General features: G+C 47.7%; 1 protein-coding gene across 1 annotated transcript; it reads right to left on the reverse strand.

The window, feature by feature from the left end:
- Positions 1 to 2,098: 2,098 nt before the first annotated feature.
- LOC135392608 (histone-lysine N-methyltransferase SETMAR-like) lies at positions 2,099 to 2,794 on the reverse strand. The gene has a single exon (XM_064623321.1). The coding sequence runs from the start codon at positions 2,792 to 2,794 to the stop codon at positions 2,099 to 2,101; it is 696 nt and encodes a 231-aa protein (XP_064479391.1).
- Between the last annotated feature and the right edge of the window lie 12,878 nt (positions 2,795 to 15,672).

Genomic DNA, 15,672 nt, shown 5'->3' on the forward strand with positions numbered 1-15,672 from the left:
TTTGGACGTCGGTGGACATGAACCCACTTTCTTCCCGCTGATAATTTTCTACGCGCCCTGTGGATTCCTGAATCACGTCCATTAGGGTATTCGCAATGACTCCGTCACTGTGGACTTTGCGAGCAAACGCCATAAAGTGGGCGATGTGCGCGATTATCTCCCCACGAATTTCCTTTATCCTTAAAACATCACAACAAATGCAAAAACCTAAAGAGCATTCGTTGCGCTCTCAATATAGCGACAATATCGTGGCTCTATAAATATTGTCACAAATCCTCTCCTCCTTGATCGTGAACAGATGCCAATAGCACGTACCTTTTGACGACACCTCTAAATGCACTGTCAGTCTGGAAGAAGGGCAGGAAGGGTATATCCACGTCAGGGTGCGATCTCATCACATGAGCACACAGTGTAGGAGGTGCGCCGTCCAGAGAATCGTCTTCCGATTCATCCTCCATATCGTGAGGGTCAAAAAAGCAGTGTAGACACCTAGTCACTGAAAGTAAAAGGAGCCGAAAGAAATGTGAAACTAGTGAGGCGAATAACTTACTTTTTGAGCGAGTTGAAGCAGACTGTTCCCTCACTGAGGCACTCTCACGACTTATAAACCAGCAGCCATGCTGCATGTCAGAACACGTTGGGGCCATCTGTTTTATATCAAAGCTCGTGTACTCTCATGCTTTGGTGGGCGTAAATCATGTGTTCCGAGAAATGAGGTCACGGAGCTTCATCGGCCACGCTGCATGTGTCAACGAGCTGGAGCCATCTGTTTTATACCAAAGCTTGCTTGCACCCATGCTCTGGTGGTCGTAAATCATGCGTTCCGAGAAATGAGGTTATGGTGCTTGATCGGCCACGCCGCATATCCCAACACGTTGGGGCCATCTGTTTTACATCAAAGCTCGCATACTCCCATGCTTTGGTGGTCGTAAATCACGTTTGTCAAGAAATGAGGTCAAGGGGCCTCGGCCGCCGCGTTGCATGTCTCAACATGTTGGGCCATCCGTTTTATGTCAGAACTCGCGTACTCCCATGCTTTGGAGGTCCTAAATCACGTTCTCCGAGAAATGAGGTCATGGAGCTTCAGCAACCATGTTGCACGTGTCAACAAGCTGGGGTCATCTGTTTTATATCAAAGCTCGCGTACCCCATGCTTCCGTGGTCGTAAATCATGTGTTCCGAGAAATGAGGTCACGGAGCTTCATCGACCACGCTGCACATCCCAACACGTTTGGGCCACCTGTTTTATATCAAAGCTCGCAGTTTGAAGATCGTAAATCATGTTTTCCGAGAAATTAGGTCATCTAGCTTCAGCAAGGCACGCCGCGAGGCCGCGGGTATTAAAAAAGTAAACTGTTCTGCCTGATAAGACAAGCCTATCTTAAGAAAAAAATCTCTACGAGCCCACGTCAAAGCGGACTGCCTGTTATAGGCTTCTCATTTCCACCTGCCGAAACAAGCTTTCTGTAACCAAAAACAAAGGGTTCGCTTATGCACTTTGGTTTCCAAGAAGTTCTAAATTTCCTTCGCAGCTAACATGCGCGCTCGCTATATATCACAGGCTGTTCCTATGTTATTGTGTAAACAAAATTGCACCACCCTTGCACCCCTCCAGGGATGTTTTATACAAGGGCAATCCCAAAAGTAAGGTCTCCTATTTTTTTGAAAGACAAAGAACTGTTTATTTTCTGTGATATTTACATCATTTTGAAGCTTGAGCAATTATCTATTTTTCTACATAATCGCCGTTTCGGTCGATGCATTTCTGAAGACGCTGTGGTAGTTTTTGGATGCCCATGTCGTACCAGCTCACCGCCTTGTCCTTGAGGAAGCGTTGAACCTCATCTTTCACGTCTTCGTCGTTGCTGAATCGCCTTCCTGCCAAATGTTCTTTCAACTTAGGGAAGAGGTGGTAGTCGCTTGGTGCCAAGTCCGGACTATATGGTGGGTGGGTGATGATTTTCCAACCGAAGTCTTGCAGGAGAGCGACGGTTTGACGGGCGACGTGTGGGCGAGCGTTGTCGTGGAGAATGCTTACGCCCTTGCTCAACATCCCTCTTCTCCTGTTCTGAATTGCCCGTCTGAGCTTCTTCAGTGTCTAACAGTACCTGTCAGCGTTTACTGTGGTCCCTGCAGGTATAAAGTCGACCAGCAATACCCCCTTCCGGTCCCAAAACACAGTTGCCATCACTTTACCAGCGGATTGTGATTGTTTGAATTTCCGCGGCTTGGGCGAATAGGGGTGCCGCCACTCGCGTGATTGTTGTTTGGTTTCAGGTGTGAAGTGAAACGCCCAGGTTTCGTCTCCCGTGACAATCGAGTCCAGGAGGTTGTCCTTTTCTTCTGCAAAGGTGCGAAGAAATTCGCGGGAAGAATCAACTCGCTGCCGTTTGTGGTCTTCCGTCAGCATCCGTGGCACCCATCTTGCGCACACCTTCCGATATTGCAATTTTTTTGTTAGAACCCTGTGGATGGTGCTTCGGGAAACCTCAGGAACCAAAATGTTGAGATCATCCAGAGTGACACGCCGATCTTCACGCATGGCTTGCTCAACCTTCGTGACTGTCTCGTCGGAAATTGACGGTCTGCCGCTCCTCTGTTCGTCGTGAATTTCAGTACGGCCGGCTGCAAATTCTCTGCACCACTTGCGGACGTTTTTGACACCCATGCATGAGCCTCCATACACTTCCACCAACTGGCGATGGATTTCGATCGGTTGAACGCCTTTTGCGTTCAAAAATCGAATAACTGCGCGAAGTTCGCACTTCGCGGTAGCGTCCAGCGGGAGCTCCATTCTCAACGGCCGCCAAGCCAATACTGTGCGTCCTAGTGAGACGCGTGCATGAATTGATAGGAGAGGAGGACGCGCCAATCACAGCAGTGCGGCCAGCAGCCGCACGAACAGCTTCTCTGGATCCCCAACGTTTCGGAGACCTTACTTTTCGGATTGCCCTCGTATAAAAGTTGCGATATATACAACTCCTTTGAGGTCTGTGAAGCTATTTCCATCGGTCAACCCCGGGTAAAGCGCACAATGAGAAAGGTATGTTTCAGTATTGTCTTCAAGATGAGGAAATTTAGGTAATAGTTGTCCTCATTTTCAGTTCATTTGGCGTGCGTAGAAACTTACACTGAGAAGTAAGCGAGATATGTTATATCTTTTCGAAAAGCTGGATAAACTAAAGAAACCCGGAGGTGGGGACATTCAGAAAATGAGCACTGTTCCGAAGAACGAAAAGTTCGACGTGTTGGACTTACGCAAAGTGGACACTATGTACGGGGAGGCCGTGTACGTGGGATAGAAAACGGCAAACGTGTAAAGGTATACCTACCCAGTCGTTTTAAGCGACTCACAGATGAAGATTTGCAAGAAATGCGAGAATTACCAGATCTGAAACTAGAGAAGGAGAGATTCACGGATGGTAAAAGAACTCGCATCGCCCAACATCATCTTTACTCAGAGAATAAAGGACACTAAGCTTTTTTAGCCAACAAACTACTTTTCTAGCATCTTTATTCATTTTAGGTCGTTAGCGGCGAGATTATCGGAAAACAGGCATACAATGTTCTTCAGTGATTTCCCTTTCGCCAACAATGTCGCCACGATACAACAGTACACATCACACATTGGAGAATACAGGCTTTGAATACAGACATCACCATATTCGTCGATGGTGAGGCGTTTCAGCTCGGGTTCGATGGGCGGCAATCCAAAGGAATCAAAGTAGATCAGGTCATCCTTCATTTTCGCGTACAGAATCCAGTGCTCCCCAGCTTGCTGTCGCCGATCGGTGTTGACTACGATTATTCCCGGTCTATCCAGCGCGGGCAGATGATCGTCTCGAGCGTATACACCACGGAAGAGTGCCGAAGTGTAATCGTTGTACTTCAAGAGTCTCTCGATGTCTTGCTCGAACATCGCTAATCCAGTGTGACGTTCCTGTTCTTATCGATGGAAATGATTCTCACACTCTTGGACAGCATCAATACGGTCGTGGGTTCGGTCAAGGCACGTCGGAACTTGAGTTGCAGACGAATGTTTCCACGCCTGATCGGTGACAGGTGGACGGAGGATTGATCGGGATTCACGTCGTAGTACAGTAGGAACTTGTTTCCAACGTTGTGGTCGTATTCGTAGGAGACGTGCTTCTCGCACAGCTGCTCCAAGAGGTTGAAGTAGCTCCAGGTGGTTCAGGTTATTGCTGAAGTCGAACGTGTCTATTCGCTGTGTCCCGTTCACGTGAGCGTCGCCGACTCAATGTCGCAGTTCACAAATCGATACGGGTCGCGATTGAATGCTCCCTGGAAGGTTAGGATGGGCACGAATGCGACCACCACCTTAGACAGTATCTTCTCTGGAAATAAATCTTCCAGGCATGCATCCAGCTTGCCAACTGGTAGAGAACGAATACGAGATTCACTTCTGGCCAGTGTGTAGAGAGCCTTGCACTGCTGTAATTCCGTTTCGTGCCCGAGGAGTAGGCTGGGAGACACGGTGATTTTCTTTTTATGTACAAGGCGGCACTCATGATTTGCACTTTATGCGTGTGCTGCTCCTGATCGGTCTTCATAATGCGGAATTCGTCGGAGTCTTCATGAAAAACGAGCCTAATTTCCACTCCTAATATGAGTAGCTTAGGCTGCAGGAAAATGTTAGAGTTGATCTTGGAAAGGGTCTTGCCTCGTGTGAGGTTGTATCGTTCGGTCGGTCCACGGGCGCAAATGTTGTTTTACGATTGACGCGCTTCTTCTTGCGTGCACAAACCCGCTTTATGCACGGTATTTTGCTCCGTGGTGCTGGCGTGAAGCAAAATATCCAGGTAGCTTCTATAGCTATACAAATCCTTATTCGCAATCATGGTCTGATTCAAGAAGACGGCTACGTTCTTGAAAAGCGAGCTGGCGAACGCGTTGACGGGGTAGACCTCGTCGTAGGTCGTCCGATCGCCAGCGTGTGTTTCCGGTAGCGACCCATCGTCACGTACGATGCGGACTTTCGTCACTATGTACGCAGAGTTCAAATCGAGATAGTGATGCCCCAAATTCGAAAGCTGGAACTCTATGCGGAGGATATGTCAGCGACCGGGTACAATACCTCATATTCCCCCTTCAGTATATGTCATTGCGTTCCTGTCACGGAAAATAATTGTGTTTCAGACTTATCCAACAGAGGGTGTACGACGTTAATCGTGTCCATCTCGCAACTAAATTGTGGCCCCGCAACCGGCGTGAGTTATGCTGTCGAAGACGTCCGGTCTTCTCCTCTTTCTTCGCCCGGCCCCTCCGAGGTCTAGGAGAATTTCGTGACCTGTATCTTTCGCCGATCTTTTAAGCGCACTTCGGAAAGAGTCTCCCTCCGACAGATTTTTGGCCACGCGCTTAGCGGCGGCAACAGCTGTCTTTTTTAAGTAGAGCGATACGCGTTTAAAGGGTGGAATAGCGAAACGCCCGAGCTGAGAAAAGAAATTGCCTCCCCTCTGGTACAGGTGTGACCTGTATACCGTCGGAACGCCAAATCCGTAGATTGGTACCGCTTTAGTGTACATGCTTAAAGTGCAGCGTCAGCGTCGATCTGCCACGATTTTGTAGCGGTAGCTTGCAACCAGTGTCGTCGCGTATAGAGACGGTGATTGAGGAAATTTAAATTTGAAAAAAGTACTGAACGGGAAGAAAGCTGAAGCTGAGTTGTTCGTTCGTTCTATCGTATACGAATGGAATTAATTTCAGTATCGGATGCCGCCCGTTTCCCACTACGGAGGGCGAGATCCGTACAGTGACGAGATACAGTTAATGGGAAGATCTATGGTCACTTCGTCGACGCCCATATCGTTTTCGGTAAATACGGTTTTCGCGCCGAAGCCCAGTAGGTACGCAAAGTAATCGGATAATGTAAGCGACACGTTTTCCCGCAAGATCAGCGAACACTTCCTCGCCCATGCATCGTACGTGAGCGAAGTCTCCGGCTGCAGACGCTCATGGATGGCGCTCACGAGAGCTTCGGGCGTTTCGAAGTAATTTGGTGGAAGTGAAATGCGCCGACTTTCCATCTCTCGAGTATTTATGTGGATGCGGTACGTCTTCACTATGGGATTACACGTGATGCGCTTTTGGGATCCTTCAACGTGGATGTGCTTCACCTGAATGAGGTCCAGGAACTCGGTCGACAAGTTGAAATTTGCTGGGTGGGCGAGCAAGTGTTGTCTTTGTATTCCACCCTTACTTCTGTATCGTTCGTCGCTCTGAAGGATTCGTTGAATGTGTCGGTAATTAGCGATCGGGGTTCCAAAACTAGATCGTTATTCATCACTATCACCCGGCGAACTCGCATCATAATGGCTCTTTCCTCCGCGAGCGGTAACACGTTTGGGATGGCGTGCACTCTACCGCCCTCCGGGTGATCTCCATCAATGTCGGCGATTCCAAAGGCGAAATGCAGCAGTCTGTCGATTAATTTCACCGAGCGCGACGGTAGCTTAAACACGTAGCGATCTTCCTCGTAAGTCCACTCTATCCCATATCCGGGGAATATTTCATTCAATAGCGTGTCCGTGTCTTCGACAGAGCTGTTTTGTTTGCCACTTCTCCCTTGATAGCCTTATCAGGTTATCCAGCGCTTGGTTTACGCTCAGGAAGCTGTTGGGAATGGAAAATCCCTCTAGATCGACGACGTACGAATCATCCAAGGGTAGCGGCTTATCTAACGCGATCGTGAAGTCATTCAGCGTGTTGGACGGGTGCAGGTCCATGCTGGCGTTCGAGAGCAGATACATGTAAAATTCATTTTCTGACATCGCTGGCGGGCACCCAAAAATCGTGATCTTTGGCGTATCCGAACCAATGAACCAAGTAGTGCAATACCCCGTTAATTTTCTTTTTTCTAATCACCGTGGATATGAGACGCTTATCGTACGAGGAAACATGGTGGACGGGCTGCAGTTCCTGCTCGTAGAATGATCCCAGTATTTCTTTCCCCGTCGAATCTTTCATGTACTCTACGGGTGGGTCGATCTTCCTCGTTCTTGACACCTCGAACACTTCGGCCGTCCACCTTTGATCGTAGCCTTTGGCGAACACGGCTCGCGTGGGGATGTCCTACGATTCAATCTGTTGAACACAGCTACTTCATTTCCGGCGTTCACGTTTTTTCGGCTTTTCGCCCGCGACGGAGTGTACCAAGCCATTACAGTTGGCCACTATCTTCAGCAGCGCATTGATATAATTAAATTTCCCCGTACTAGTGAAATGACTGGCTATTCTTTTTCTAATTCTTCTCTGCACGCGTTCACGGGAGGCCGCCTCATTTCACTTGCGTCCTATAGTGATTTAGTAGCGACTGAAAACACTGACGAATAGGGGAACCCCGAAATTCGCTTCCGCGATCCGGAAGGGGATTCCAAGGTACATATAAATGGTAGCGAAGCTTGCATTGGCCACCACGTCTTCAAGGGCGGCCATGATAAAGACCGTCAGCGCCATCCATCCGTTGCGGGGCATACTACAAATTTCGTCATCATGACGTCACCTGGACGTCACGTGGTACGTCACCGTTACGTATAGCACGGGGCGGGCCAGGCGCTCGCGCTGCGCGTTCCTTCCACCGCGATGCCGAGCCGCAGAATGTCACAATCACTGTTGATAGCAAATCCAAGAGCAAAAGCTCATGAACAATTTGTAAACAGAGATGAATTAACACTAGCGACATGCGTGCAACAAAGGACACAGGAGACCAGGTGGGGGCTTGCTTTCATTTATCACAGGTAAATTCGCCATGGCATTGTAAACAGTATAAATACAGTATAAACAGTATTATGTAGTCCGTCCAACTCCAGTATAAACACCCACAACAATATAATGTGCAATAACCAGTATGACAGTCTATGTAGTGAATAAGCACAAAAGGATAATGTACAAATTCCAGCAAACACAGATAGGGCCCAGGACTATTGCTGTCCCCACGCACATCTGGAGCTTTCCACATATCTCTCGTACCAAGAAGGTGGAAGTGAACATATTTGCACTTTTGCGTCACATTATATGACACTTGCATGCTGTGTGGTGCTATGTCTCCAAACAGTTTTTGGCATTCGTAATGAATGCTATGGAGGAATTAGAAGGCACAAGTCCATTAGCTCAGTTTAGAAGTCTGTGATACTTTATCTTGCAAAACAGCAAAATAATATCAGCTTCCAGCAATGACAACCTTGTTCAGAGCATACACACTGTTCATGACTACTACTTTGATTACAACAGCATTTTTGTATTAAAGGAATGTCAAAGCATTGACAATGTTCTCTGCTTCTGCTATTTTGTGCACATTTTGCCACGTGGTGTAGGTTCTCAAGCTGCACAAAGTGCTTAGCCCTGCACATAACTGCCCGTACTTACTGGCAGTTGTGCACACAACTACTGAACTCAGCACAGGATCCAAAATATAAAATTACGTACTATGGATCTATGTAGACAGGTATACACTAAATGCATATCAAAGAGAGGGCAAACTGCTGATGATCCAAAACAGAAAATCCATGCTAGGAATCTATATACAAGGGGAAGCAAACAACAACTTTATTATGGGATGATGGCTGGGGCTTCCACAGGGATACACCTAATACGTATCAAAGAATAGCAAACTGCTGAAGATTCAAAATAGAAAATGTACGCTAGGTATCTATGTACACAGGTGTACATACACTAAACATATAAATAGGCACACAGTACTGAACTCTGCATGGCAGTCAAAATACAAACTACACAGTAAGGAACTATGTATAAAAGTGCACTATGACAATCGTACGCTACACAGGAATGAAAGAATCACAAGAGATCATGTGCAATCTAGGTTACAACTGAAAGCACTGGATAGACAACAGAACCATGCATATGCTTTTGCATGGAAAGAAAATAACTTCTAGTTACATCAAAACAACGTGCGCAGATTATGAACTTAGTCTCACTGCGTGCTGCAGTGCCTTTTGACGTAACGTACTATTTCGTACTTCCTCATTCCTATGTCGTGCAAACCAGAACAGTCGCACCCTGAGAAAAAAGTCAAATAAATCATCATACACTGATGAAGAACATAAACTCAATGTCTTTGGCACAAGTGTGTCCAACACTTCACACAGCTTGGACCTGACCCCTTGGGAGGTGAAGAATGTCTTGACGTTTGCTTTGAAGGCCTCCTCGCACGCACTCACAAACGTCGCAAAGGCAGGAAGAGGAACTGACAGCTTTCCAAAGTCAGTACTGTCCACATTCTTTACACTCAAATAAAGTAATAGCTGGCTACTGTCCTGAGATGTGGCATTGTCTTCCAGCAGTTTGCATTTCAATTTCTGCTCAGAGGGGCAAGTGTGAGCACCGAGAAATTTTGCACCAAGCCACCCTGCGAAGAATGTTGTGCTGTTGGACCCTAGCGGTGGTGGCGACTCACTGGGTGCCACGGTGACATCGTCAGTAATGTGCGTGGCAGCAGAACATCCAAGTCTGCTCATGTAGTTAGGACCAATAGGTATTGCCGCCAGGAGGGAGTCCACGTCTTCAGCACAGTTTGAGCCCTGCGTAGTCTTAAAAAGTTGTCCGAGTAGCAGATGCCTTATTGCTGCCTGGAACTGAATGCAGCTGGAGTCAGGGTTGCTTCCACACTTTGTCCTAATTATGCAGAAGGTGTTTTCGAGTGCATCCTGGTTCAGCCTTCGAGTGAGGAGGTACTGTATGCCAGAGTTTCGCAGATCTTCGCTGAGCTGAAGCACGGAAGTCATGGTCAAGCAGAAGCCACGGATACACGGGGGTGGTCTCTTGCGTCCAAGAACAGTAATCTTCTCAAACTCGGACAGGCACTCCAGCAAGAAGTCCTTGTGAGCAGACCCCTGTTGTATTGCTGAAGAATATTTCGTCTTGCCATGCAGGTGGCTACTGTTAAGAGTGTCGAAGAGACGGTCGACGCGCTCAACAAATCTGGCTGTGTGGATGGCATCAGGTGGTAGCTGGTGGAAAGTGGATAAGGTGAACATTGAGGCTGCAACATGGTTGCTGAAGATATGTGCAGCCAGTTTGACTTTCATTTTTGAGCTGAACGTTAAATTGAAGTGCCCATCAGTTAGCCGTGGCGTGGACCGTATTTCAAGCTGTTTGTCAATGGCAAAAGCATCCCGCATATGCTGCGCCCTTATGATGTGGTTGCCAACCTGGAAGTTATACTTTAACAGCATGTTGCCAAGGCATTTCAGCAGGTGGGGTGGATCAAATATGAAGAACAGCTTCTCATCACCAATAGTGAGATACGGCTTCGCAGTTGTAACCAGCTTCCCCAGTAGAGAGATATTCTGGCTTCCTTGGTCACATGTCACAACTTTTGGCCTCAATCCTGCACGCAGGAGGCGGTGGTAGCATTCAAGCAGTTTCTCTTCCAAGACTGAAGCAGATGCTGCTCTGTGAGTGAAGAAGTAGCCTAAGACCTGCTTCCATGGGGTACAAATGCCTCTAGCCATGAAGAGAAGTGCTTTGTTTGCCAACTCGGAGTGAGCATAGTTGCCACAGCTCGGAAATCCTTCAAAACAGTCTTCTGTTGCATTGTAGTGCAGTTCCCTTTTGATGTGCATCTCGTCGAAGATTATCACACAGAGCTTGTCCATTTCAGAGAAGTTTGTCACCTTTCGCTTCACAGCATCAAAGACTTCATCTGAAAATCCAGGTCGTAGTGGGATACGTTTCATCCACAGCTGTAGTGACCTCACTGACGGCAAGTGGAACAGCTTTCGGCAGTACCTGTAGCCACGGGGGCTGTGAAAGTACAAGTTCAGCGCGAATGTCTTGTTTGGTGGTGACCAACGGCGCCCAAATTCGCACACACCTCCCATCTTTATCTGTGCCTCAATGAAGTCTGCGACAGTTCCAGAGACGTGACACCTCACATGCTCCATCAGGTCACGGATGGTCCTCGTTCGCCTACGCCTTTCAAGGTCTCTCTGAAGCTTCTTGTTGCGGGCTTGCAACTGGTGCACTTTCTTGCGGAGGTTATCCAGCTTGCCTTTTGTTGGCTGTGCTGGAGCTGCCAGACTACTGGACGATGGGCAATCTTTGGGGGGATGTCAGCCACTTCCACCTGCAAATGGTGATCAAAAAGCATTCACAAGTCTGTGGACTTCATGGCGGTAGAGTATTCGTCACATACCTCCTAAGTGCTGAGGTGACGAGACTGCACGCAGTACACCAGACGACGTTCCTGGCAGAGGAGTGACAACTGGAGCTAGTGGGGAGAAAACAGTGCTCTGTGTTGACAAGGCTGGTGCATGTCGTAAGTAGCTATGGTCCTGATGAGACAGATCACGCTGTTGCTGACTTTCTTCAGTACCACACTCTGATGAAGCAGATGATGTCGTACAGTTAGCCCACCCAACAACTACGTTACTCAAGTATACCTTCAGCATGGCAAGGATGACTCATCTGGTGAAGGTGTATTGCTCCTGTGCTGTCGTCATCGCAGGCTACCACAGCTTGCACACGTTCCTCCGTTGAAGGCCCACTGCTTTCAAGTCTGCTCTGATTGGCGTAGGCACTACTTCCTCCTGCAAACCACCAGTAGCACTCGCAATAATTGCCTCTAGAGTTACAACATTTTCATGTGATAACTTGAGCATACTGACTGGTATTATACTTACCAACGCCATGCAGTGTGCGCTTCAATGTAGGAACTGCATCCCACCGAAGCCTTCCTGTGCGCAAATAATGCTGGGAGCATAGGACCTTAGAGCGAATGGAAATTAGACTCGTATCCGCCTCCAGGTTGCAAAACTCCAGCCACGCCTTCTACCTGCGAAGCAGTTTTATTGTTGAAGAACTATGCAAAGCTGTGCCACGAAAACATGCACTAGTTACAGCAGCCTGACCCTGTATGCCCTACATTCAGAGCTAAAAAAAATCAGCAAGCAAAGCAAGCCGTCAACATGCTAGCATTGGGTACATGTGAGCACATGCAGCACAGCCCTTTGTGTCCCGTACATGCAAACCGTTGCAAAACTCCTCGTTCAAAGCAGCCCAGCAGCCACATGCTTAAATATTTACATGTTTACCACCTCACTGTGGAAGGATGACCTATCCAGGGAGCGTCCATACAGTCTGAAAGCTGGAAAACAGGTGATACCATTGAAACGCTATTAATCTTATGTAACTTCCACTATGTTCACTTCACCGCTCTCAATAAAACTCGGGGGAGAGGTACGCATTGTACTTCAGCAAACACTGCACGTCCTCAACCAAGTGACTCAGCTCCGTTCTCAGCCGTAGACACTTATAATATATAGGAACACACCTCAAGGGGTTCTGAGGAAAACGGTGGAAACTTATACCGCCCCTAGTGTCATCGGCGTCACAGTTTCCTTTCTCCTTCAGGAGGCACCGATTATGTACGCGCCTCGACATGGTGCGTCTCCCGGTAGAGCCTGCAGGAACAGGTTTACAGGCGTTCTGTTGTGTTTTACCATTGTTCATGTGTGCCTGCCTTACCTTAGTTCTCCGAGAAGTGTCCCCTGTTCGACTTGGTGGTTTGAAATTGAAAAGACGACGATGAAGAAGAAAACGGCTATCAACAGTCACAAAGTGCGCAGTCAACGTACGGCAAACTCGTAGCTAACAACACGCTGAGGGACAGGAACCGGAAGCGCACTCGGCTCTGTCTATAATCTTACGTATTACTGGCAGTCAAGGCGAATTGCTATATTAAAAATATGCATATTGGATTAATACAGACATTATTCGCGCCTCCGATCACATTATTTTTGTTTATCTTCGTAGTATGCCCCTCAACAACCACGCTCGCATGTGTATCATGAAGGGCGCAGGGTTGCTAACACAGATTTGGTATTTTTTCTCGCCTTCGCTACCATTTATATGTACCTTGGGGATTCTTCGGAATTCCATAACGAAAAACTCGTTGGAAAGCTTTCTTTACGCCTTGCAGGCGCTTTGTGCGAATGGGGACCATGTACAGGTACCTCGATAGCGTATCTATGACCGTTAAGATGTACCTGAAGCCCTTGTTAAATTTCTGATATTTACGCATATTCAGAAGGTCAGCCTGATATAAATCCCTAACCTGAGTTGCGATGATAGACCGCCGTTTAAATTTTTACTTCGCGGGCTTGTGAAGGGTGTAAGCATCTCCTTTTTTCAGCTGTTGGATGGCTTCTCTACGCGTGGGCTTGTGATAACGTTGGTACCGGTCCACTCCACCTAACCCTTTTTCCTTGATCTTTCTATAGGGCCCCTTATTTGCTCCAGCAAGCAGTTTGGTGCATTTTCAGAGCGCTTATCATTTTCGATACTTTTTTGTACCAACTGGGTTTCTTGATGAGCGCACTACGACGTGCTAAGTAGCTCACAAGGGCCGTAATGTTTGAGCGGTTGATTCGCTTCCCTCTATATACTAGCACATTATTCGCCTGCCAGGTGAAAACTTTCTTCAATTCTTTTAGCACAGATTTCGCGCGTGCTTTATCAACGCCGGAGGGTAGAAGATTAAAATCGAATTGATTCGGTTCTGGTTTGGGCTCCGAATGGACAGGTTCCAGAGGAGGAGGAGGAGGAGGATGATAGTGAGCGCGCTTCAGCAAGTAATAGAGGGATTCCAGTATTTTGCCCACTTTTACATCGTCCGAATCATTAGATTTCAGAACTTCATGTATTTCTATTCTATGAGCCATGACCGATGGCTTTGGATATCGCTCGCATGGCGACTCCCGCCACGAGAGTTGATAGCCCTGAGAGGAGCAGTGGAAGTATGGACCACCTCGTTGTTGCCTAATATATTTCTTCAACTGCCGGGGGCACTTCTGAAGTGACCTGTAAGCGAGGAAGCGGAGGATTTTTTTTGTGTTTCTTCAAGTTTTCATGAAGTTCCATCAAAAGTGGGATATTTCCACGTAGAGTGTTCAGACAGATTTCCGAAAGGATTCGAATGTCGTCACTGCTGAGCTCTTTAAGTAACTCTATGCAGTGTGTCGGTTTGCTGGTGGCCAATACTTTGAGGAGCGTGAGATGTCTTCTAAGATCAGCAGTCCTTTCGCGGGCATAAACAGGAACTGCCGATCGTGCGGTAAAATACCCCGTCGCAGGCTACGAGAGGGAGGTGTTTGCGAGTGAAGATCCACAACTAAATAACCGTGCGCCTTCTCCGTCACCTGGTTATACGCATCGAGAAAATAGGAGAGCCGCTGTTTCCTGAGCACTTGACGTCTGAAGGTTTCGATCTTTTGTATGGACCGAGCGTTCCGTAACAATATGATATAACTGGCGTTCAGCGGCATCATTCAAAAAGAGGCGTTGTGATAGAACAAGGCTTGTGTGATCAGGATCACTAAGGGATCAATAACTATGAGAGTTGTTCATCCCAATCTGCGGGTATCTCATCTATAAACTCCACTCCGTCGAAATCCTTTTCCCATCTGGCTGCATACTTTCGTACGTAGAGCACCTTCTGCAGTGGAATGCTAAATAACTCGGTGTGTCTCATTATATCCTGCGTGAGCACCGTCTTCCCACACATGGATCCGCAGGAGATGAGAATTTGAGTGGGATGCTGGAACTGCATGCGCATCATGGAATAACTTGAGCAGACTGTGTAGCGAGGTGTGATGCGTCTTTATTTTCATGCATAGCTCCTAGCACGATTGATGATCGTCTCCAGGACTCTTATTTCTTCCTGACATAGTTGCTGAAGCTCGCGCAGTGATTGCTCCCTGTCAGTCGACAGGTACTCATCCAAGATTTCGCGTATGATGTCCCGCAATTTGTTTGTGGTGAAACAGGAGCGCAATATGTGGCAGCACATCTCGACGAAGTTCTGTCGCTCGTGTGACACCTCAAAGCGTAACCGCATGGAGTTGATGCACCTGAGTCGCGCCATATGGTGGCACGAGGTAAGTTTGGACGTGTGAGATAAAGCCGCAGCGGGGCCGCCACCGAGCGTGCCAGCTGGCGTGCGCTAACGAAGGCTATGTTCAGCGGGCTTAGTCCAGCCAATCAGTGGGCTTAGAACGGGCCAATCGGTAGGCTTAAATTGGGGACGGCCAATCAGAGGGCTTAGAAAATCTGAAAAATGTGGAGAGTGATCAGTAGCCTTAGAATGGACTAATCAGCGGAGCCGGTTAATTGGCATAAAAGGGTGGAGCTGTGCTCAGCGATACGCATGCACCAATCAGCGTGAAGTGGGCGGAGCCGAGTATTTAGCATAAAGGGGCGGAGCTACAGTCAACCAATCAATTATCAGTAGGCTTAGCACGGGCCATTCAGCATGAACTGGGTGGAGCCAAGCGAACTAATTAGCATAAAGGAGCGGAGCGAACGGTCAGCCAATCAAAGATCAGTAGGCTTAGCATGGACCAATCAACGTGAAGTGGGCGGATATAATGGTGGCTAATCAGATGGCTTTGAATTTGGCTTGCTTTGGATTTGAAGTGGATTATGGCTTAGAATTGGATTCGAATTCGATTGGAATTGTATTAGAGAAAACTCTTGGCTATAGGACATATATTTATACTACTTCTGTCAACAACGGCGCAACATTGTGCAACAACCCAACCGCGCAAGCAACACACCTTCCGCTGTTCACATGCGACAGCGGAGGTCAAAAGTGGCATCCCTCCTTTCCTCCTTCATTGATAAACCCTGCTTCCA

This window comes from Ornithodoros turicata, chromosome 1 (assembly GCF_037126465.1).
Source record: "Ornithodoros turicata isolate Travis chromosome 1, ASM3712646v1, whole genome shotgun sequence".
Lineage (NCBI taxonomy): Eukaryota > Metazoa > Arthropoda > Arachnida > Ixodida > Argasidae > Ornithodoros > Ornithodoros turicata.

Bases quoted from the DNA above. Each gene is read 5' to 3' on its own strand.
- LOC135392608 (XM_064623321.1), bottom strand. From the start codon at position 2,794: ATGGAGCTCCCGCTGGACGCTACCGCGAAGTGCGAACTTCGCGCAGTT.